Source organism: Stomoxys calcitrans, chromosome 4 (genome assembly GCF_963082655.1).
Source record: "Stomoxys calcitrans chromosome 4, idStoCalc2.1, whole genome shotgun sequence".
Lineage (NCBI taxonomy): Eukaryota > Metazoa > Arthropoda > Insecta > Diptera > Muscidae > Stomoxys > Stomoxys calcitrans.
This window is the reverse complement of record NC_081555.1, coordinates 31,370,524-31,396,497: the sequence shown is the minus strand read 5'-3', so window position 1 is coordinate 31,396,497 and position 25,974 is coordinate 31,370,524. Positions and strand designations below refer to the sequence as shown.

Sequence of the window (25,974 nt, the reverse complement as noted above, 5' to 3'; positions counted from 1 at the left end):
TGCTCAAACTATTTATGTTTTCTCCGTTTTTCAGCCGAATCAATTAAAAAGATGCTGGAAAATTTACCGCCAAAGCGTGTCTGTAAAAAGATATTTCCTGCAATAAATAAAACAAAGAAAAATATTAAACCTAAACTTTTGGCCAAACATAAAATATTCCACAGCCTTCGAAAGACCCGAGTACGACAAATGTCTCAAGCTGCAAAAATTTTGTCTAAAACCAAATCACAGTTGCAGAAATCAAAAAAGATAGTGACACGATCAACGACGGTCCCCTTGCTGACTGCAGCTAAGAACAAAAGCCAAAATAAGCCAAAGCCAATCAAAACCTTATCGTCGCGGAACGCTAAAGGCAAAACTTCTGAGAAGCTATCAAGTCCCATTAATGATGAAGTAGTAAGTAGCATTAAGGTTGAACCCACAAAGGCTTCTCCAGTACCAACAGAGCCAGTTATTGAAGAAGCTGAAAGAGAAAAAGATGGCCAACTTGCCGCCAATTCAAATGTGCCTGAAAGCACAAACAAGAAGAACGAAGCGAATAGCATGCCAGCAGAGAAGGCCATATTCAATGTGGCAATGTCTTCGAGTGTCTTTGCGGATGCTAGCCAAAGCGGCATGCAATGCTTTCTTTCATCGACTCCAGACAACGACCAGCCTGACGTCTCTAGCAAAGATGTGACAAATGCCTCCAACCTTGGGGTGGTTTCGTCTGTTGATGTAGAACGCCACCCTCCGGCCAACAAAAACGTTAAGAGGAGTAAGAGAATAAGTGATTGTATCGCCATGCTAACCGGCAAACTTGAGCAAAAACTTAAAACGGAGCAAAAGGTTTCTGCTCCAAGAACAGTTGCAGAGCATATTCCACAAAGTGTAAAAACAAATACAACTCCAGTGCAATTACCTCTTCCTACATCGGCATTACCACCAACCATTATTCCTATTGCAATACCACCGGCAATACTTCCTACTTCCCTGGCACAACCCGCTATATCCCCAGCTTTAGCGCCAGGTGTAACAAATCCGCCAGCACATCAAAAGGAGTTGCTAAACCCTGCAATCAATGTTTCCGAAGACTTGAAATCTAACAAAACACAATCACCCAAAAAGACTCCCAAAAGAAAAGCTATCTCCAGACGGATTGTTAAAACCGATGATGCAGTAGGAATTCCAATTAGAGCTACAGATCGAGTTGATTCTGCCGTAAAGACGGTAGACGTAGCTACGGCACCAACTGATAAACTACAACAACCTATAGCTGTTTCAATAAATACGGGTGATCATATTAAGCCTCCACAGATTATTGGTATTCCACCCACATCGGATGTTGCATTCGTCCAAGTCCAGGACGGAAAGCCAGCTAAAGCAATTGCACCACCGGCCATAATTTCGCCATTGCCACCCATTATGCCATTAAATAACCAAAATCTTATTCCCAACGTTGCATTATTTATGCCAGTGGATACTTTGTGTACACAGCACATGCCATCGATGCCAGGCTTACCGTTACCGTTATCTTTACCAGTAGCACCGCCACCGCCAGCTCCAATTCCACTAGAAAATGTGATTCAACCGGCGCCTATTGTTCACACAATTGCTGCTGGACCTGGAGCAATCAGCCTTTTACCACCTAGCAGCGCAATACCACTAATAACAAGCGTGCCAACGGCACATCTACCACCTGGCCCTTCGTCCATAGCACTACCCCTGGGAAGTTTTAGCATTCAAGCTGCAACGGAACCCTTAAATTTGTCTAGTTCATCGAAAAAGTCTCAAAAACAAAGTCAAGATTTATCATTCTCGAATCGACAAAAAGGAAGCGGAATCCCAGCACGTCGCCAGACAATTTGTGGGTTTGAGGCGCGAAATTTTGTTATGTTTGATGAAATGGAACCACTGGATCTATCGAAAAAACCACGACCAGAAAAAAGTTCGCCATCCCCTGTCGTATCAGTGCTGCCAAAATCTATTGACATGACACCTATATTGCTTCCAGCACAACAACCACAACCACTACCATTACCTCAGCCTACGATGGGCCCCATCGATACCTCTTCTCTTTTGCCGCCGGTACCAGTCCCGCCACTAACCCCCGAAGCCTTATTAAACAAACCATTTTACTCGAATTTGGATCTTTTGCGAATACCACAAGTCAGAAATCCGGTTGCAGGACAAAGTACTCCTACATCAACAGAACCAACACCACCTCCCCCTCCGTTGCCACCAATTGTGCCAATTGTTGCGGCCCCACCTGCACCCATATTAACTACTAAGGCAGTGGCAAAGAAACGAAGCAAGCCCTGTCAAATGGCAACAACAACGGCAGCAGCTGGAGCGCCTGCGATTAACTTTGAAAGTGTCACCCCTACAACTCAAACTACTATAACAAAGACAAACAACACCAAAGATTTGGCTAATATCATGCCGAAAAGAGAGAGTTCCTTCAAAGGAAAGGGAGTACTGCGTATGGATGAGGAGGTAATAAATCACATCGATGATGCTATCAATTCCGTTATAAATGCGGTCAAGGCAAGTATAGACAGCGAGGAAGCAGAAAAGTCATCGCAGGAACTGAACACTCCCGTGGTACCGATTTTACCAAAAACTACCGACGATGTCAATGTTACCAAGGAATCTGTGGGAGAATTTAAATATCTTACCGCAGCCAGACGCAATATGCGCTCTAAAACCTTAGATTGTCGGCCGGCAGCGCTTAGCAAAGCCAATTTGAATGCAACAACATTGATAACAGACAGTAATCAGCCTAAAGAGTCAACCGTTAAACCTCACCATCAAACCATAACGGTGCGAAATATTGAAACACTCACAATTCCAGAGGCTAATAGTATTCCTTTGGATTGTCCCAATTCATTGACGCCAAGTACTAATGTTAGTGATAGCTTCCAACATTTGGAAGCGAATAGGGAGGCGGAGATAGATCGCGTTGAGAGAAATGCAACAACTAAACTACCTGAAGTGACCCATATGGAAATTGTCCCCGAATCAAGTACAACGAAGAGCATATGTGAAAATATAACAAGTAATCTCAATCAAGAACCACTGGTGGTTGATGACAATGCCATAGGTTCCAATACGATTATTGCCGCTCAAGCGGTCAAACATAATGAAAGTCCAAACATTGAACGTGACGTGACTGTTTTAGCGGAGTCCGAAGCAGCACAAGCAGCCACCAATACTATTCCTGTGACAAACACTACTTTGGATTTGGAACAAATGAGCAACAACAATAATACCTCCTCCGGATTTCACAGTTCCGCGCAATCGGATCAGCAAACTTCAGTCATGTCGGCAACTACCACATCCGTATCGACATCAATGGTGGTACCGGACACTAAGAAGAAGCAAAGGAAACGACGCAAAAATGAATTGGCCGCCATAGTCGCAGATCAGCTTTTGGAAAGCTTTAAGCTCGATAAAGCGCGTCGCGACAATTTAAAGAAATTGGAAAACTTGGCCTATGAAAAAAGTGAAGATTTATTGCTAACAGGAATGCTTTTAATGTCGAGCACCAAAAGAAATGTGTCTTCCTCATCCGCTGTAAACAATTCTGTGGCTGCATCTACAACAACTGCGGCCGATAATACCGAAAGTACCAGTAAACGTTCTTCAAATAAGTCCCAGCAGAATATGCAGGCTTCCAAAGCCAATAGCACCAATAGTACCAACACCACTGCCATCACTCCCTCCTTAACCACGACGGAGTGTCCGATTGTCAATAATAAGTATCTGGATGCCGATAAATCTGTAGCCGAAAATTCGGATGCCAATGACAGCAAGAAAAATAGTAAGCGTCGACAATGTCGTCGTCGGGGAAAAACTCTCGATAATGAAAATATAAGTAAACTCAAGTCGTCATTGGAATCCTTTTCCATAGACATAGAACGGCAGCTGTCGGAGTATGAAGCGAAAAATGTAAATGTTTTTAAAAATGTCTCAGGCAATGACGTGGGAAAATCTCCGTCACATTCTAAAACACAAACACCAGCTAACCCCAAGACTACCATAATTCTCAGGCCGAGTATACTCTCTATGACCCTTGAGGCCAGTGCTCACACAGAAAATCCACAAGCAACAAAATCACTGGCAAACAATGCCGATGCGGGTAAAACTGTAGTCTCTAGTCGGGATCCTCGCTTAAATAAAAACATTCATAAGGAAGGCGAAAAGAACCCCGAAAAGGCGGCGGAAAGTAAGCCAGTCTCAGCTGTTGTTGCTAATGTGGCGCAAAAACACTCTAGAAGTCCCGAGGAAATTGGTGATCTTGAAGAAGACAATTACCTCACGGAAATCGCAAAAAATGTCAATGAGAAAATTATGTCAACAGAAAATGAAGAATTCGCATTTAAGGATGATGGTTTTGAAATGGCTAATGACATGGGCATGGACGATTCCAATAGTAAATTCTCTAGGCCACCCACTTCTATGAGTGTACGTAGTGCCCCCAACTTCAACGATGACCGCTCAAATTTTGGTTCGATTTGTGACGAGAATACCAATACCGAAGTTATGGATATGGATTTGGACGATGAAATGAGCGTGTACACCAGTTACTCTCAAGACTTGGGTCGTGGGCGCGGACGTAGAAGACGACGCAGACGTAGCATATTACTAACGCGAAAACCTAAGAAGAGAGCCTCAAGCCGCGATTTATCGGCTGAAAAAATCGAATGCATTTTATGCAAAAAGGTGTTTTATAGCGCAAATTCCTTGTCCAAGCACAATATGACACTTGCCCACGTCTCAAAGGTCTCCGAACAGGAATATTTGCTCTCGAAATCTCTAACACAGAGTGTAATTAATGTTAATCAAACACAATCAACGGGACCATTAGGGCCTTATGCTAGAAGGACTGCTACTAGACGAGCAACAATATCCGAAGCACCCATGCATTTGCACTCTGATATTCTTGATGATTCGAACCCATTACCATTGCCCACGACATCAAATCTTCCAGCAACGTCAACGTCAACGACTCAACCTACACACTTACCTCCTAGGCAAAGTCCATTTAAATCATTCAATAGCCAAGAAGCTTTAGAAGTTTCTAAAAGAGAGGAACTACCAGCGGCTGAATTAGTGGAAACAGCCAAATCTTCAAATACTCCGCATTTGCCGAAAGATGTTCAAGACAATGATTACGATGCAAACAACGTAGGCAGTGTCGGCGGTGGAGGGGGTGTTGTCAACAATGCATCTTTCAATGGCAACTCTCGACTCAATCTCAATCCAGATGAACGTTTGTTCTTTGAATGCTGCAATATTTTAAAAAGTGCCGAAACGCCACGTCTCAATAGCGTAATCGTACCCGAAGCTCCGGAGGATTGTAATAACATCAGCACCAACTACAACAACTACACCTTTAGGCCACAGGACAAGTCATCATCCGCGCTAAATAACTCAGAGTGTATTCGAGATCGTTCAAATGTCACAAATGTAAATATGGACAACACCGTCAGAAGTGGCATCCACTCCCTGGGCCATATGGTCGCTAGCAATAATGCCCAACCTAACAATCATCAGCCGCTAATGGAACAATCAACTTTGTTCAGAGATCCGCCATCTATAAATACACCCAATTGTTACAACCGACCTGTAACAGAAAATCGGTAAGTAGTGTATAGTGGCAATTTAAACTAAACTAGAATAAATAATCAATGCAGACAAAGATTATTTGTTGGATAGTAAATAAATTTTCTAAGGTTTAATTTTGAAAAGGACCCTGAAAAGGTCAAATCGTCCCCGCATTGTCCCCCATCAATGCTGACAAACATTATTTGTAGATATTTGGGTTGCTCAAAAAGTAATTGCGGATTTTTTAAAAGAAAGTAAATGCATTTTTAATAAAACTTAGAATGAACTTTAATCAAATATACTTTTTTTACACTTTTTTTCTAAAGCAAGCTAAAAGTAACAGCTGATAACTGACAGAAGAAAGAATGCAATTACAGAGTCACAAGCTGTGAAAAAAATTTGTCAACGCAGACTATATGAAAAATCCGCAATTACTTTTTGGGTAACCCAATAGTAACTAAATTTTCTCAAGTTTAATTTTGAAAAAGGACCCTGAAATGATCAAATTGTCCCCATATCGGATTTAGGACAATTTACCATTGGTATTACTATCAGACCCGTTATTTTGGGAAGCATTTGTTGCAATGATAGCAGCTACTCCTCTTATGGTCTTATGTGGAAAAAAATGCGACTGACACCCTTTCACTGCGCGTAGCGTCCAAACGTTAACGTCTATAATATCTACTGGACACAATCTGGCCTCTTCAGAATTATCGATTTGGATTACGTTGAAACTCTTAAGGTTCCAATTTTGTAGATTAAAATATGATTAGTGTTCCAGTTTATTTTGTAGAAAAAAAAACTACAGTTGGCCAAAGAAAACTGTTATGTATAAAATAAAATCGCACTTTTAAATTACATAATCAACCCCATGGCCGATTGAATCCTCATCGGCAAGGGCTGCCGTCTCTGTGTACGTGTTCGTCCTTTTTCGTCAGAGGCACATCCCGGAGTGCCTTCTCCGTGCTCGTCCTTTTTCGTCATGGGAGAGGCACATCCCGGAGTGCCTTCTCCGCACACCTGGTCCGTGCCGGGATTGAAAACAACCCCGGACCCTGGTTCTGTTCGGATTGCCAGAACCGTCGGTGAGGTGTAACCGGTAGGCCTAACGTGTATTCACACTGAATATGTTTAAAGGTGGTGTGGGAACAGTTCTATCCGGTACGTACATCCGGCTGCAATGGGATTGCGTCGGCGTCCTCGTCGTCGGACTATGTGACCCCCCCCCCCCCACTCAACATCTCCCGTGCGGCAATATACGCAACAACAGCATCCCAGCCCCAATATTGCCAGGCCATTGCCGGGAAGTGTACATTTTTTGCAATTGAGAGATAGTAGTTTTTATGAGTCGGAAAAACATATTGGATGCGGCGGTACCAGGAGACAAAGATCACTAACACCTGCAGCTTGCACAGTTGTCATGTATATAATGAGTTACATAAGGAATGGTGGTTGAATTGGCCTTCGTGTTACCCCATTCCGTGCAGAATAGACCCATCTCGCCTGCGCCTGGCGCCAGTGACCCCACAATGGAGTGTATGGGGATAACAATCAAGTCCGGTACTGCCGAGATGGTGCTATACAATGTGTACATATCGCCGATTGTTAGTTGTGACCCAGTTAATGGCCAAGCGTACAAGCCCGACATAAGTGTGCTACTGTGTGGCCACAATCGTCTGGTTATAGGAAACCTAATGCGCATTACGTTTCATGGCATTCTCCCCTAGGTAACGACCAGAGGGGCACAGTTTTGGCAGAGCAGATTAAAATCTCCACGTTTTGCACTGGGAATGAGGATGCCCCCACTAGGATTACGAGGAGGTGTGGCAGCTCGCCAGACATACTCATTGCATCCCCTGATCTCTTGAATGACGCATCGTCATTTCTTTGGGATCAGACAACCTGCGCCTAATTCTCATCATCGAGCGACCACCCGACTTCAAAACCTCTGAGCGCCGGACGTTTATCAATCAGAAGAAGGCCGATTGGATTAGGAAACCTTAATACGCATTACGTTTCATAGCATTCTCCCCTAGGTAACGACCAGAGGGGCACAGTTTTGGCAGAGCAGATTAAAATCTCCACGTTTTGCACTGGGAATGAGGATGCCCCCACTAGGATTACGAGGAGGTGTGGCAGCTCGCCAGACATACTCATTGCATCCCCTGATCTCTTGAGTGACGCGTCGTCATTTCTTTGGGATCAGACAACCTGCGCCTAATTCTCACCATCGAGCGACCACCCGACTTCAAAACCTCTGAGCACCGGACGTTTATCAATCAGAAGAAGGCCGATTGGATTAGGAAACTTTAATGCGCATTACGTTTCATGGCATTCTCCCCTAGGTAACGACCAGAGGGCACAGTTTTGGCAGAGCAGATCTCCACGTTTTGCACTGGGAATGAGGATGCCCCCACTAGGATTACGAGGAGGTGTAGCAGCTCGCCAGACATACTCATTGCATCCCCTGAGTCTGAGTGACGCATCGTCATTTTTTTGGGATCAGACAACCTCCGCCTAATTCTCACCATCGAGCGACCACCCGACTCTAAAACCTCTGAGCGCCGGACGTTTATCAATCAGAAGAAGGCCGATTGGGTCGGCTTTAAAGAGTACACCAATCACCGTTTCAATGAACTGACACCATCCTCGAATGTGCTAGTTGCTGAGACTAAATTCCGAGACATCATTAACGCAGCAGCCGCGCGCTTTATACCAAAATTTTGCAAATTTTGCCCATGAACATTCCACTAAGGAACAGGGGCAAACTTCTCAATTATCAATGAGTGCAGTCCGATTCAAGTTTAAGCTCAATTGTAAGGGGCCTCCTTTTTATAGCCGAGTCCGAACGGCGTGCCGCAGTGCGACACCCCTTTGGAGAGAAATTTTAAATGGCTAGTACCTCAAAAATGTTGCCAGCATTAGGAAGGGAAAATCACCGCTCAAAATTTTTTCTGATGGTCTCGCCAGGATTCGAACCCAGGCATTTAGCGTCATAGGCGGACATGCTAACCTCACCGCTACGGTGGCGCGCTTTCTACCAGCCGTTCGAATACCCCAAGTGCGGCCCAATTTCCCGGCACAGGTAGTGGTTCTCACAGAGAAGCGTGATGGGATTCTTTGTAAGGACCCCACTAACCGCAAAATCACCGAGCTGAATCTGGAAATAAACAAAATAGTCAATGCACATTAGCGGAATTTGTGGCTGGAACACTTGGAGCAATGTAACGTAGGTATCGGTTTAGCCAAGCGGTAAACGGGATGACAGGACCTCAGTCACTTTTGGTGATGTAACTGTAACTGATCCGAAGAGATGCGCCAGCTTGTCAATTTATTGTGCATCCCGAGAATGACAGGGCCATTCGTCTAATTCGTGGTCTCCAAGCCGATGGACAGCCATCACAATTTATCGTGGGCGAAGTTATGAATGTCATCTGTGGCCCCAAATCATACAAGGCGTTGGGCCTTGTACGACGGAATCTCTACACTGATGCTGAAGAATCTGTATCTACCTAGAGTTGAGTGCTTTGAGGCACTACTCCTCCCGAGCCTCCTTGGAGAATTTCCATTCGCCAAGCATCAACAAAGATTTCGAAGACTGCATAGCACAACTGCTTTGCATGTCATCACCACACATTTGCCGTGGCTTTAATCAGCCCAGGTCATGTGATAGGACGGTCCTCGTGGAACTGGACCTATCAAAGGCATTCGACACGATCAACCATGCCAAACTCTTTGAGAACATCGTCAAAACGTCCATCCAGCCAAGCCTGAAACGCTGGGTCGCGAATTATATGTATGCTCGCCAGTCATCTGCGTAATTTAGGGATAACAAGTCGAAGCACTGCAGAGTGAAACATGGAGTTCCACAAGGCGGGGTAATATCTCCGGCACTGTTTAAACCTCTAACTGTCCTCCATTCCACCACCAGGCGGCATAGGAATGATCATATGTGGACGATTGTACGATCATGGCATCAGGCCACCCACCAATTAATGACATCTGCGATAGGATAAACGTCAACTTCAACGAACTTGTCTCTAATTTCGCTGCAAGAAATACCAGTGAGGTGAATACTGAGCTTAAAGTGACGGTCGATGGAGAAATAATTCCGACCATCAAGTGTTCCAAAATACTTGGCGTCACATTTGATAGCTCTAACACATTCTCCCCACATGGTCCTCAAGCACTTGGGATGCTGGAAAAGAAACCTGTCGGCACAGTATAGTTGTGAGCACCACAAAGGCTGGAACATTGAGGTCCAATCTGTGTGGTGTTCATTGCTGTCACGAGAAGCTTAACTGCGAGCTACAGGGCGTGTCCACAGGTTTCGGATAGTTGAATGCTTCATACGGAGTAGTTGCAATGGCAGTCGCGGACAATCAGCGGTATTGGGCTGAGGGTTCCAGTGAAAGGCCGGGCGGCACCAGCTCTTGCACAAATACTGAGTGCCTATGATGCTCAATATGAAAAGGCGAGTTATTGGCGCCTTTAAATAACCAATGGCCATACTGTTCCCACGGCGATCGGTTCTTTGGACCGGAACGAGCGTGCTCACCTACAGAAGCTTGACGAGGATCGCAACCTCCACATAAAAATGTGGATACAAAAAAAAGAAACCTTATTGACCACGTACAAAGCAATTGTGGTCTCGTCAGCTCTGTGACACGCAGTGGAATAATATTCAGATCTGTCAGAATGTCGCCCTTCGAACTGCGACGGGCTGTCTATTCAGTTCTTATGTGGACCACCTCCATCAGGAGACAAAGATGCGAAGACATAACTACATGCTGTCTAAGCGATACCTTTTGGGCTATTATCGCAGAGACTATCCAAATAATCATTTTGTGGATAGTTTTTCCACCGCCCGGAGGTCGTAAGGTAGCTTTACATGATCTAGAGCGTGAGGTTCAGCGCTACAAGAGAGTATCTCTAGACAACATTCATGTAGACACGGTAGCAGATGCGATAAGTAGTTACCGGGTGAACGGTAAATAGCTACCGGGTGGAGAACGACCGCCTCCCGTTGCACCTGAAGAAATTGACCTCCCCCGGGAAACCAGAGTAGTTCTGGCTCAATAACGTTCCGGTAGATGCATCCGCCTTTACTCCTACAGAGCAAGGATTGATGCCCAAGTGGTGGATGTTTCCGATTGCGACCAGGGCCCACACGACACACGTCTCAGACCCAGATCCCTCTGGACGCACCTCATCTTAGTCGTAGAGTTCCTGGATCTGAGTACTCAACAGAATCAAGCAGACGAAAGATGCAGCGCTTCCTTGGGGAGGATTTAATGTGACTAAGGTATAATGTGCTACCAAAGGTACGTGAGGGTTAACTGAACTAGCTCTTTCAAGTCCTCACAGATTGAATGACTCAAGCAAATCCAGACAACAGAAACGGATTCAATTTTTTTCCTAAAGCGAAAAAATTCTTTAGAAATACTCATATCCCTGTGTTCTGGGAGATGTTAGTGATTTCCCCGCTTCCATAGTACGAGTATTTAGCCGGTTTAGACAGGGGAACACATGCTCTCTGTTCCTGCTCTTCAGCAGTGCGGGGACTTATAAACGTTTTTGAAATCCATCTCCCTGTTGCAAGGGCGATGTGTTTGATGGTTTTATATTCTCCTTAGCCTCCACACAAACTCCACATCTCCGTAAGACATTAAATCTCCTATTCGTTCCAGTTGAAATAGAGTCTGTGGTAGAGATGCGACTGATGATTCTTGAAACAAGGCCCATAAAACGATGGATGGATATATAGATAATATGATTTAATTTTTTTTGAGATCCGTCTTAAAACCTTAAACCTAATGAAAATCTTTTATAAATAATTCTGTGTTTTAGGAACGCGAGATCTCCTACTTATTCTGCAATATCCCACCTTTCTGCTGTGACCAATACAACATCCCGCTTCAAGACCAAAGCTGCCATGAAAGGCTATGACGTTAATTTAGATCTGATACACCAACAGGAATCGAAGTCCCGAACAATTTGTAAATTAACTGAGCTGGCTGAAATTGCCTTGGGCAATGAAGACAAACCTAACTCGCACAGTTTCTCACCCATTCAGAATAGCAATACTCCAACTCGGCCGCTGGTACCAGCAGCACCCTGTACTTCGAAAGTGGACACGGCAGCCATGGATGTTCCTCTGCGTATGAAAGGGGTGGTAGGGGCAGACTATCCCTCGTTGCTAGTAGTCGACAATCCGAAAGAGTCCAATATTCCATTAGCACCAAGAAATGAAAGAACAAAAAATAATGAGACACGTAGTTCAACGTCCTCTAAAACTATTATGCATTCGTCTATTATAAAGGCTGCTGTCGAGGAGCACCAAAAACCCGCCAATTGCAACAAAATTGTTATTCCGGATCGGCCATTCAAAAATATTGGACTAGAGGAAAAGGAGACCATAACCTTTCAGAAACCCAAGGCACCGCCAGTCCATTTGCTTACAGAAGATAACAATAGTGTGTCCACCGGCAGCTTCTCGGATAGAGATGACTATGATTTCGGCTCATTAAGCTGCGACGAAGAAGCGAGTGTACGCGAATGTAACGAAAAGATTCCGAAAAATAATTCGTCTGAGTCTAGTTCAGAATCAAGTCGCGCCACTGCGAAGACCTTTGAAAACAAATCGCTTATAATGGGAAGAATCTTCAAGAATGTCAGCACCAAAGCTGCTGTAAAGAATAATATCGCACCAGCGGTTAAGGTAAAAAGTGTTGGAGTACAGAAGGACCAAGCTCCTACGCCCAAGGCCGATTTGAATCAACTGTTCGATGAATTAAGAGGAAACTCGGGAGTCGAAGGTAATGTAAGCGAACGAATTGGCAATATGAGTGCCAACGATAGGGGCATTATGGTGGTGGGAAGCAGTCGGCTTAATGCCAAACCCCACCAAAGAGATATTACAAAACATATAGCTCCGGCCGCTTCACCACCGGCTGTAGTAAGTTCAACAACTGCAACACCTCCGACAAATACTCGCAAGAACAAAGCCCGCGAATCTCGTCCCAAAGCTAAGAGTGCTGGAAAAACTCCTAAGGATATTTCCAAATTACAAACCGAACTTGGTATGAGTCCGGACGAAATTAAAAAGTTAATCGATGAGGGTCAGCGCAAGTCGAAACGTCGATGTGCTACAAATCGTCCCAAAAAATTAATTGAAATGTGGAGTTCGGATGAGTACGAAGAGTTCCTCTCCACTAAAGACATCATTGCTTTAATCGAAGAAAAGGAAGAAAAGGAAAAGCGAAAGAAGCGCAAAAGCAGTGTCAATATTTCATCCAACAATAGTGAAATGGGCAAAGAAAAAGATATACCAGATGTTACATCCAGTACTAAGGACTCTAAGCGTAGAAATACAAGAAAAACAAATGTGACAACGGAGCGTCCGGTGGATGAGCAACAAGGTAGTGTGGAAAGAAGACCAGCAAAATCGAAAAAAGCCAACACGACCAATAAAAAGGAAAATACTGTTGTTACTACGTCGGCCGTGGCGAGAGGAACAGTAGCAGGAACCAAGTTACCTGAAAAAATCGACACAGTAGCAGAAAATACCAAATCTAAAAGTGTTCCAAGCAAAGCTACAAAATCGAAAGGCAAGCAAACAGAAAAGGCCAAAGCACCCGTTAAGCCGCCTTCAAAAGAACCTAAATCGAAAACAAAAAAATCCAAACTTGATGATGAGGACAATAACAATGACTCGGCTGATGATATCGAAGATGATTATTTAATATCGGAACTTAAACAAAAACAAGCAAAAAAGAAAACGGCTGCCTCTAAAGCCAGGCAATCGAAAGCAGTTGGCATTTCTGCTCCCACCGTAACATCTACAGCAAATCTGAAAGTAGCAAAATCGTCAGCAGTGCCATCATCATCACAATCCACCCGCAAAAGGACGCCGGCGGTTAATGTTACGGCCACAACCGCCGACATTGTAAAGGCTCAAAAAGCACAGCCAAAGAATAAACGAAAAAATCAAGCCAATCAATCACCTCCAAGAAGAAAGCGACCTGCAACCGAAAAACTGTATTACTGGTCATCGTCAAGTGATGAGGAGTTTGGACGAATCAATAACAACAACAATAACAAGGGCAATGCAAATGTGAATGTAAACACAGACAACTTTGAAACGGGCAATGGAGAGCAATATCAAAAACATGGATGGATAGTGGGTGATTCCCATAAGAAACTGGTTACCCTCTTGGCCATTGCAAAGGGTAATAAGAAAGTCGATGGCGTTAAGAAAAACATTACCAAAAAGCGCAGTTAAATTTGTTCAAAATTGAAATGATTTTTTTATAACGGTGTATCATCCAAGATAAGTATATGATGTACATATAACACACTAACACATAGACAACATTCGTAGATACGTTTACGTTATAGAGAAAAACAAATCTTCGTTGGAAATAACATATGTGTGTACTAACCTATAACCTTAATTTTAACTAAGTATGTACGTATAATAATTACTAAATATCATCATGCTACAAGGCGTTGTTCATACACTATAAAAAGGTCATATTAGGCGGTTTTTGTTCGAAAGAATTTTCTTAAGAAAAACATTAGATCTTTATTTTATTTTGATGTTTCCTATTGTTGTACAAGTCTGTTCTGATACAGAGAGAGCGAGAGAGAGAGAGAGCAAAATGATTATCTATTATAACGAATATTGAAAATTGTATTTATTGTGTTCAACGACCATACCCATTATTGTTTACAAAGTTGTACATACATACTTCACACATGACATGACATATTTTAAACCCGGCTAGACCATGAGTTCTATAAGCAATCTCTAGATACACATTTTTGATCAACTCTAGATATGGGCGTACAAATCTAAAGCTTTATTTTGTAGACATTATGCACATCCGTTATCTATTATCTATCTTTCTTATGGACACTAATTAGATCGTCTGCGATTATTTACACCAGGAAGTGGAAAAGTATTGCATACAATACCGCTTTTAAAGATGGGGTTACATTCTATGCGCGCGCATTAAAAATGCAACTCTGCAAACAAATCCCAAAATAACGACGCGCAAAAGTTCATGAATTTTCAACTTTAACGATTGAACTCGAGCTTCGTTCTGTGTTGACATACGTGAAGTAGTATTTTTAGACGTCAAAGTAAATAATTGTAAAATTTTTGCACGTTGCTTTTTGGCATTTGTTTGCAGAGTTGCATTTTTAACGCAACGCTCAAAAACAAAGCTCAACGCTCATCTATTTTGGCCTTAAACATTATATATAGGCAAAGAATTGTATCTTCCCACTTGGTGGCGCTTGTGAATATAGATAGATGAGAATTATCTAAAAGTCATTTTTTGCATTTTCTTAATATCCATTATTTCCTTTCCCCTGAAGGAAACTATGACTTAATATACGTTTAACAAATAACAGGGTTTCGACGGTCTTAGCTTCCGATATGTGTATCTTTCTTTTTTAATCTTTTCTATTTGCTGTAAGGGTTGGTTTCTGCTTTCGGAATAGCCGCTGAAATTTTCAATTGTTTCGCGAGCCAAATTTGACAGCCATACAGTGTTTTTGCTTCTATAACAAAACACTTTTCTTTATCTGCCCTTAATTGTTTTCTTTATATACTTTTTCTCACATAAATAAAGAAAAACGAACCACTGAAACCAAAAAACAAAGAAAAAAGATACCGGCAATAGTTTTAAGTGTTGCCACTATAGTAGTTTTTTTTTGCCATTTTCCTCGCTATAGGCAGAGTACTACTTTTCCGCCTGTTTTCAGCCAACGTTTCGCCGACGTTTTTTATATGTAGATTGACAGCATTCTACCTGAAAAGCTGAACAGAATACTCAGCTTAAGTTTGATTTTTTAATTTGTTTTTTCGGCAGAGCTGCTTTGTTTGAAGAAAAATAAAATAATTACCGACAACTATATAAGCTTGACAAATTGCTGTCAAATTTTGAGAGCCCAAAAATTCCTCTGCCGTCCAATTTTTGCGTAGATGTTGGCCGATTGTTCATATTGGCCGATTGTTCAAGAATTCAAGTCGGTAGATTGGTGCATATGGGAGCTATATCTAAACTTGGACCATTTAAAGTCCCAATCAAACAAGATGTTGGAGAAGTATCTGTGAAAATTTCGGGAAGTTTTAATCGTTCGAGAGTGAGTAAGCTTTTGGATAGACACCTTATTCTTTGGCAAAATGTATACAAGTACTGTCATATGGCAACACTTAGCTTTGTCAACATAAAAAGGTTAAAAATCTGAAATTAATCAATGAAAAGCGTACACCGCACTTTAAAGCAATTACAAATCTTTCGGAGAACACCGTAGCGCAGAGGTCAGCATGACCGCCTATAACGCTGAACGCCTGGGTTCGAATCCATGCGAGGCCATCAGAAAAATGTTCAGCGGTGGTTTTCCTCTCTTTACTCTGGCAACATTTTTGAAGTACTATGCCTTGTAAAAACTTCTCTCGCACTGCGGCACGCCGTTCGGACTCGTCTATAAGAAAGACGCCCATTATCATTGAATCGGACTACACTCATTGATATGTGAGAAGTTTGCCACTATTCCTTAGTGGAACATTCCATTTTTCGGAAAAGCATACATTCACATAATTTGTCTTCTCAAATTAAAGTAGTAAAATGAACAGTTTTCAATATACACATCCCAATTTGTCAAATTTTACATACTCTATAAAGTCAAATTTTGCAACAATTTTGTAAGAGAAACGATCACACGACTTAAACAAACGTTCATTGGTTAAAGAGACGCACTTTTCATCTTTCAGAAACTTGCTGCTATTCACAATAATAACGAACCTTTGTAATTATAGAGTTAAAGCTGCTATCACACTATATGTGCTTGTTTTATGAAATTTCTATTTATTAATTTGTTGAAGTTGCACACATAGATGGCGTGCCAATCGGTATCAATCTCCTATGTTGAGATGTAAAAATAGTGTAGGGAGTGTTTTTTGACACTGGTGAGAAAAAATTAACATTTTGCTGTGCCAAACGGTAAAATTCTCACTATACAAATTTTTGACATTTTTGACATTTCTGCCTGAGCAACGACAAGCCAAGTTATTTCAAATAATCAAAATTTATTGAAAATTATATATGACTTGCCAAAAACACTTGTTTAGTAAACTTGCAATAAGCACAATGAGATACTTGGCATAGTTCACAGATAAAAGTCTCTTTGGATTAATGATTTTATTGTATCAAGATTTTATTAACATTTAAAAGCCGAATGATTGCTGCTGCCGACGCCTTCCAACAAATATAGTGGTTGCATATGTCTCTCTTGTTTTCCCATTTTTTTTGCAACAGTGGCATTTATCATAAATTTTCAAATGGCAATGTGACAATATTATCAGCCCTATTTTGAATAACAATGTACTGGGAGTTTTTTCCCAAATCCCTTTTCCCCTATTCTAAACAAACTTTGAAAAAGGATAATATCTCCCTGGGAAAGCTTAAGCTGCCATTAGACGATAAGACATATGATATGAGTTGTCACTTTCTGTATTCATAAGCCTTGTCTTATATACGTCGAATACGAATAGATCGCCCTCTAATCACATGTCTATTACAAAAAAAAAGTACAATACATGCCGATTAGTACGCGGTCTATTCGTATTTAACGTACATAAGGGAAGCTAAGGGCATACAGAAAGTGACAGAACATATGTAAAACTTATAATACCCTACACCACTACTGTTGTACAGGGTATTATAAGTTTGTGCAGTTTTTTGCAATGCTAAGAAGGAGAAGAGCTAGACCCATTGATAAGTATACCAATCGACTCAGAATCACTTTCTGATTTGATTGAGCCATGTCCGTCTGTGAGTCCATGTATTTTTGTTATCAAAGTGCAGGTCGTGTTTGTTGTCCAATCACCACGAAATTTTGCACATATCACTTTATTGGCCCAAGGACAGACGCTTTTTATTTTGGTAAAAATCGGTTCAGATTTTTATATAGCTCCCATATATATGTATCGCCCGATTTGCACCTAAATGGCCGTAGCACCCATACATATTTATTGCCGGATTTGCACTTATATGGCCGTAGTAATAACAATTTTCAAACCATCTGTTTGAAAGTCGGTTCAGATTTAGATATAGCTCTCAATACATATATATTTATATATTGCCCGAATTTAGAGGTGTAGATTAGGTGTAGAGTATTATACGAGGGCGGTTCGGAAACTTCTTAGCCTATCAATGAAAGAAAACTTCTTAGCCTAATCTACTGAAACTTCAATACACTTAGTTCAACGCTTATCTCTCTCTTATTCCTTGAAATTTTGCACATGGTGTTTTGGTATCACTGTCAACAACTGTGTTAAGTATGATTCAAATCGTTTCATAATCTGGTATAAATGTCGTATAAACCGATCTTGACTTCTTTAGCCGCTAGAGAGCGCAATTCTCATCCGATTTGGCTGAAATTTGGCATGACTTCCAATGACTGTGCTAAGTATGGCGTGAATCGGTACATAAATTGATATAGCTGCCATACAAACCGATCTTGGATCTTGACTTCTTTAGCCGCTAGAGAACGGAATTCTCATCCCATTTGGCTGAAATTTTGCATGAGGTGCTTCGTTATGACTTCCCATGACTGTGCTAGGTATGGCGCAAATCAGTACATAAATTGATATAGCTGCCATATAAACCGATCGGGGATATTGACTTCTTGAGCCTCTAGAGGGCGCAAGTCTCATCCGATTTTGCAGAAATTTTGTACAACTGCTTCTCTCATGACCTACAACATACGTGTTCAATATGGTCTGAATCGATCAATAGCTTGATAAGCTCCCATATAAACCGATCTCCCGATCTTGCTTCTTGAGCCGCTATTCTTATCCGAATGAACTGAAATATTACACAATGACTTGTACAATGTTTAGCATTCATTTATGGTCCGAATCGGACTATAACTTGATATAGCTCCAATAGCATAACAGTTTTTATTATTTTTTTTTGAACACGCCAAATGCGATCCATGGTGGAGGGTACATAATATTGGGCCCGGTCGAAATTAGCACGCTCTTAATTGTTTCTGTTTATACCGCGCCTTTTGTGCTGGGCAGAGAACTTTCCAAACCGCCCTCGTATAGTAGACTTTTGTCTTTCCTTACGGGTTTTTAATTTTTCTTTTTATGTGTACACTTGAGAAGAAAGTGAAAGAGAGATATAGAGTTTGACGGAAAATGTTTTTTTTTTGTTCGCTACTTTCAATTCTAGTCGCGTCATTAAAATGCTGCCCAAAACCCTTTCTGAGGTTAAATTACAGCAATGGATTTCATCATTAACAACCACAAAAACTTTGGTATTCCATGCCAAAAATTTGCATTTAATTTTGAGGATACTATTCCGTATTGGAATCAAATCAAACAATTCATTTTACTGCCATATGTTTTATGTAACATAAAATGTCCATGTTTCAATCCACACTTGTATAGAACGAGAGTATGAATGAATCACTTTAAAATCCCAGTATGTTAATCATTTATGAGAATTTTAGGTGATAGTTTTCCCTGTAACATTAGTGCAAGTCTAGTTTGTCATTCATCATGCAAAATCTGATCAAAGACACCATTTTATATTTTATACAAGTTTTTTTTAACTATTTTTAGTCTATTTGTCTTCCTTTTCATATATTAGCTTTTGATTTCTTATTTTTTTTAATACCCATTTTATGTATATATCTAAAAAATAATACAAAGGAGATACATACAAAAAAAACAGAGTGAAATAAGAACTCAACATTTTTTTGTTTTGGCCAACTTGCTGCCTCGCATATTTGCGAGAAAAAAAAAAACCTTAGTTATTGCATTAGGAGTTCCTTTCCCATCCGAAGAATGGTCCATTGAGTTTAAGCGCATTGTCGAAAATATTGTCTCTATCGTCTAAATGTTTGTAATATGTATATGTAAAAATTTGCTAATAAGTAACACACAAACAATAAACACATTAAGCATAAAGTAAATAATTAAGTAAGTTTAGAAATCCCCTTGTCGTTGTATACTTATCTCACACAAACATGTATTTATGTACTATTTTGATATATATATATAGGCAGAAAAGAAATAATTAAGGTTCTATTCTCAATCTCACCACTAATTATGGAACGAGCGAAAAATAAGCGTAGTTCTAATGTAGTTTGTAGTGTAGTTTTCTAGCATAATTCATAGTTTACAACATAAGCAGTGTGCTATAATAAATAAATACATACATAATAACTATATATATATACACATATATATATATATATATATTTACAAATAGAAATGTATGTTAAATAAATGATTAAGTTAAGTACATATATAGAATGAGATATAATTGACACATTTTGTTGTACGACCTGCGTTGGTCAAAATGAAATAAATATTTTAAAATATCATTTGTATGTGTTATTGTATTGTAATTTAGCATACTTTAAATTAAACCTATAATCATCTAAATAATAATAATAATAAAACCACAAACACAGTAACACATCATATAAACACAAATACAAGTATAAATAAAGCAAAGCTTATAATAAATAATTACAAATATGTAAGCCATTTTAAACCAAAATCCATATACATGTTGGAGTTTTTCTACTGCTAGGCAGAAAGTTGAAGAAAATGGTAAGTAATACCCATCATGGCAACCCCGTTGTATTGGGTTGCCCAAAAAGTAATTGCGGATTTTTCATATAGTCGGCGTAGACAAATTTTTTCACAGCTTGTGACTCTGTAATAGCTTGCTTTAGAAAAAAAAGAGTAAAAAAAGTATATCTGATTAAAGTTCATTCTAAGTCTTATTAAAAATGCATTTACTTTCTTTTAAAAAAATCCGCAATTACTTTTTGGGCAACCCAATACGTGTTAGAATATGCAATTAAATACTTGTGGTATTGATCCTCTGTTTTTTTTTTTGCCCTACACCACCACTGTGGTACAGGGTATTATAGATTTGTGCATTTGTTTGCAACGCTAAGAAGGAGAGGAGGTAGACCCATTGATAAGTATACCGATCGGCTTAGATTCACTTCCTGTGATTCGATTTAGCTAATATATCCGTCTGTCTGTCTGTCCATGTATGGTTGTAATCTAGATACAGGTCGCGTTTGTTGTCCGATTTTCACAAAAAAAAAATTTTGCGTAAGTCACTTTTTTCGTCCAAGGACGATAGCTATTGATTTTGAAAACAATCGGTCCAGATTTAGATATACCTCCCATATATATCTTCCATCCGATGTGCTCTTTTAAAGCTGTAGAATCCACAATTTTTGTCTGTTCCTTACAAAATTACACTTAGTTCAACGCTTATCTCTCTCTTATCCCTTGAAATTTTGCACATGGTGTTTTGGTTCAGCCCGCCCGGCTCCTATTATTGTCATACATATTGGCTCCTCATCTTCTTCATTCTAACATCTGGCATTGTACAGCCGTAAAATTTGTCTTTGTTTTTCAGCGCTTTTTGTACTCACCACCATAGACAGGAGATATACTAATCTAGTCATTCCGTTTGTAATACATCGAAATATTCGTCTAAGACTACATATATATTCTTGATCGTCTCCACGTTCTGAGTCTGTCACTCCGTCTGTCGACATGAAACGCGAAATCGAGATCGAACGCGTAAAGCTAGCTGCTTGAAATTTTGCACAGATACTTTGTATTAAGGTCGTTGGGAATTGCAAATGGGCCATATCAGATTTAGATATAGCTCCCACATAAACCGATCTCCCGATATGATTTCTTGAGCCCTGAAATTTTGCACGTAATGTTCTTTTTTCTTTTATGACTTCTTACAACTGTGTTAAGTACGGTCCAAATTGGTCTATAACCTGATATAGCTCCCATATAAACCAATCCCCCGATTTGACTTCTTGAGCCCCTGGAAGACGCAATTACAAGGCGCAATTTTTATCCGATTTGGCTGAAATTTTACATATAGTGTTTTGTTATGACTTTCAACAGTTATGCCAAGTACGGTCCAATTCAGTGTATAACCTGATATAGCTCCCATGTAAACCGGTCTCTATAGAATGGAGAATTGTGCAATTCAACTAAATTTATTTTGTATAAATTTTTAGCAGAATTCGTGGTGGTGGGTTCCGAAGATTCGGCCCGGCCGAACTTGGGACGCTTCTATTTGTTGAATCTATTTCAAAATGATTTGACATATCAAATTACAACAGGTTTGCTGATGCGGCCACCTATTTAATACGCCTTGGTGCAGTGATAGCGATCATCTACAACAGTGGTGCACAAAACTAAAATTTCCTTTACACTGACTTGATGCTCAATTTACATGTATTCTTATTTTGTTAGCTTCAGTCGTTGTTGAGACAGCAGCGAATGAACATGCGCATGGATGTACGCATCGTTTTTGTGTTTTCATTTTATAATCGAAATTTTCTCTGGCTAAGCGCTAAATATGAAAGAAAAAATTAACATTTTTTTAATTTTATATTTTCTTCTAAAAAACTTAAATTTTTTTGTCAGATAAATTAACTTTCATTCATTGAGAAAATTATGAAAATGTTTTTCGTTTTGAGCACTACTGATCTACAACAGCTTCATAATTTCTTATAACAGAGCACAAGCCAAAGTTTATCCGCTTAAAGCAGGTAAAGTCAAAAAGAGAAAAAACAGTATTGCCAGCAATGTAACATTTGAAAAATTACAGCATTCCTCAAAATTCCCATATCAAGATGCCATAGCAATTCCTGAATGAAATCGTATGTGAGTTTTTCTCTCTACGAAGTGTTTAATAACTTCTACAGCTTTTTTTTAACGAATCTTTGGCTTAAATCAACAAAGCAAATCTATAAATATCAGCGAATCATTGAACTAACATTTTGACCATTTCCCCGGCCCGGCACGGCATAACTATGAGCGTCACACAGGCTGGAACTTTGAGCTCTAATCTGTGTGGTGTTCTTCGTAATCACGAGAAGCTTAGCTAAGAACTACCGGGCGCGTCCACAGGTTGCGGATAGTATAAAGCTCCATACGGAGTAACTGCAAATGCATTCTCGGACAATCAGCGGTATCGAGTGCTGAGTCTCAGTGAGATGCCGCGTGGCACATGCTCGTGCTCATATAATGAGTGCCTATGATGCTCGATACGACAAGGCGAGATATTGGCGCCTTTAAATAACCAATGGCCATCATGTTCCCTCGGCGATCGATCGTACAGACCGGAACGAGCTTGCTAGCCTATAACAGTTTGACGAGTATCGCCAACTCAACATGCAAATGTGGCTACAACAACAACCATTTCCGTGTAGGGGAAAACAATATTTGATGCGCCTATCTAACCAAAAAGTATTATGGGATTAGTTTTGTCTTTGTGTGTTAAATTTGTTACTTCTTCACTGAATGCCTCTTCGACAGTGGCTGTGGTTATTAAAACGTTGTGCGTTTCATTATTGTCACCTGCCTCGATTATAAGCAAAGCCGGTGTGTCTGTGTTTGCATTGCTTAACACCGATATAGGTGGAATGGGCTGTTGGCTTGAGCTTAGATGAGCATTTTGTTTTCTAAGTTTTCGAGTTTCTTCAAACTCACGAGGATGGACTTTCTTGCGATGAGAATGCATGTTTGCATTGGAATTGAAGGTTTTTGGACAATGGGGACATCTATATAAAACCTCTCCTGTATGTGTTGTCATGTGTTCTCTCAATGATAGTGGTTTCTTAAAACTTTTCCGACAAACACCACACTCGTATGATTTCTCGGTGCCATGAACGTAACGTTTATGACTAAGCATAGCACTGCGGCTGGGTGATATCTGATCAAAAAATATGTAAAATAGGAATAATGAAAATTAGAAAATTGTTTGATGCATGTCTAGGAGGTTGTTCACTAGGTACCTTTTGACAAATGTCGCAAACATGAGGTTGCTTGGATTCCATGTGCCGTTTTTTATGTTTATTCAATGAATACTTGTCCTTGTGCCATGAACCGCAAAAATCACATTGAACCTTAGGAAACACAATACCCTCATGTTCCAGTTGATGCCGTTTAAAGGCAGCCGTACCTCGTATTACTTTGGCACATATATCACACATTGTGCCATAGTTGCAGTGCTCTTTATTATGCTCCAACAAAGCTTCCAAGGTATCAAATCTAAAAAAGTTGATTAAATATTTATTAAGTTTAAAATAATATGGTGAGAAAGAAAGACTGACTAGTAAAACTTTTTGCTCTATATAAAGTTTTTTTTTTTTTGATTACCTTCTATTACATGTTTTACAAGTTGTACTCCGATCACGATGCGTAAACATTTTATGTTGTTCCAACAGATATTTCTTTACAAATTTTTTGGAACATTGCGTACATTCATATTTTTTGTCCTCTTCCTTTTGGTGTTTAATTAGGAAATGGTTTCGCATTGACTGTCGATCGGCAAAGGTTTTGCTACATTCTTCACATCTACAATATATGGAATAATATATGTTTTGTATAAGGTTTAACTTATGCAACTGCAATTTACAAATTTACCTGTAACATTCCGGGTCCAAATGCTGCCGTATATGATCCAATAAAAGGGCCCTTTTCAAAAATTTTTTATTGCAACATTTTGCGTATCCCCTTTTAATAGCGTGTTTCTCGCGCATATGAATTCGTAGACCAGCAAAATTATTACAGTCTGTATTGCATACATCGCAATGTAGGGTCATGTATTGGCTAATTTGATCATCTATTTCTTTCATTTTTGCTTTGTATTCGGCCCGATCTTGTGTGCCATTTTGTAAATTTTGTCCTTTTCTAATATTGGATTTAATATTCGAAACTCTACCTTTCTTGAGATTGCTTCCTTTCTCATCTTTTTGCAAGGACAATGATTCCAAGCTACTTTGCTTGCTTCTGTTTCTAGTCGATCTACAAATTATTTTTTTCCCGGCAGGTTTTTCTTTTTTCTTGCTAACGGTATCTTGTGATTTATTTGTGAGAATATTTTTCATAAATGCTTCGCCATCAAATGATAAAAAATCATTGTGACAATCAAATTTTTCACCTTCCCCATCATCATTGTCGTCACCATTGAAGTCGCGTAAATCCTCCGCTCCGAGGGCAATGGCAAACGCCTTTGCAACTGGCTCATCTGTAGTATCCTCAATAAGCATGTTGAAGGGCACTTCCCTATCAAAGTCATTATCGTCTGGCTCAGGCTTAGGCAAGGAATTGAAGTTCATAAGATCATCATCTATAGAGCAACGTTTTGCCTTTGCATGCTCTGTCTTAACTATCTGAAATCTTTCGGTCATATGACGATGAGCGCTTTCGACCATTTCATAAAATTCATGAAATTGGCATAATTTCTTCCAACACGAAGTGCAAACACCAGTGGATATGGGATCATCCCGACGTGGCTGCAAAAGATAAATGTATTTAGGCTTTTAATTTCTTTGTTATTCCTAAGATATGACAGAATATGTCGATAAAAGGTTTCAATTTTATTATCCAAATCCCTATTCCCCAGAATCTGTCTCTTCTGTCATTTTAATGAGACTAATTAACTTACCTCAAACCAAAAATGCTTTTCTATAATGCTGGAAATATTTAATTCATTGCCAAAGATATCGAAAACCTCTTCCAAATCTTTCAAACACAAACGGCAAATCATTATTTTCATTCGAAAATCAATTCAAAATCCAAATTTTCCAATTTCTTAACTTCCTTCTCATTTGCCATATAAAAACAAACAATCAGGGATGGAAAAGTCAGTGCTTTAGTACTTTTTCCAGCCAAGGAGAACCGAAGTACTCCCGTTACCGATTTAGTACCATTTCAAGCAATTCAAGTTTGTCGAACAATTAGGATGTGTCTCTCACTTAATAAAACACGGTTAAATAGGTATATTAACTTGATAGTCGCTCCGATTCAAGTTTAAGCTGAATGATAAAGAGTTTCTTCTATAGCCGAGTCCGAATGGCGTGCCGCAGTGCGTCATCTCTTTGTGAAGAAGTTTTAACATGGCAAAGTGCCTCACAAATGTCGCCATCATTAGGAGGGGAATAACACCGCTGAAAATTGTTTGATGTTTTCGCCAGCATTCGAACCCAGGATTCCCTGCATTGGCCTTCGCTTAGGATAAGGGGCGAGGTTCGTGATACTTGGCTCCCAATTTCTATATGAGATTCATGTTCTTCTGGAAGGTTTGGTTAAATGCGTTCCCCCTAGGTATGTTTATTGTTTATTTGTTAAAAACGAGTCGTTTTGCCCTTATAAATTGTGAAGGAAATACAAGTCGTTTTCAGAGCATTATAAAGGGAAAACACGCTGTTCGCTCAAAATATATTATAAGACAGAAGTTTTCCAGAGAAATATTATTTATTTCTGGAGTCGAATACTTTTGAATTCTTTAGCAA

The 25,974-nt window shown here is 40.0% G+C and overlaps 2 protein-coding genes across 2 annotated transcripts in view; one reads left to right on the top strand and one right to left on the bottom strand.

Moving 5' to 3' along the window:
- Positions 1-20,156, top strand: part of LOC106083919 (uncharacterized) — a 33,527-nt gene extending 13,371 nt beyond the window's left edge. The window contains exons 3-4 of the mRNA XM_013247241.2: positions 35-5,624; positions 11,440-20,156. Of these exons, the coding sequence (XP_013102695.2) occupies positions 35-5,624; positions 11,440-13,873 (8,024 nt within the window). The 3' untranslated portion in view covers positions 13,874-20,156. The remainder of the gene's footprint in view (positions 1-34; positions 5,625-11,439) is intronic.
- Positions 20,157-20,745: 589 nt separating this feature from the next.
- Positions 20,746-25,289, bottom strand: LOC106083894 (transcription factor grauzone). The gene is made up of 5 exons (XM_013247189.2): positions 25,128-25,289; positions 24,104-24,975; positions 23,837-24,034; positions 23,473-23,728; positions 20,746-23,390 (listed from the first exon to the last, which is right to left on the bottom strand). Exons 1-5 carry the CDS (start codon positions 25,236-25,238, stop codon positions 22,914-22,916), a joined length of 1,914 nt encoding a protein of 637 aa, XP_013102643.2. The 5' UTR covers positions 25,239-25,289; the 3' UTR covers positions 20,746-22,913.
- Positions 25,290-25,974: the final 685 nt, after the last annotated feature.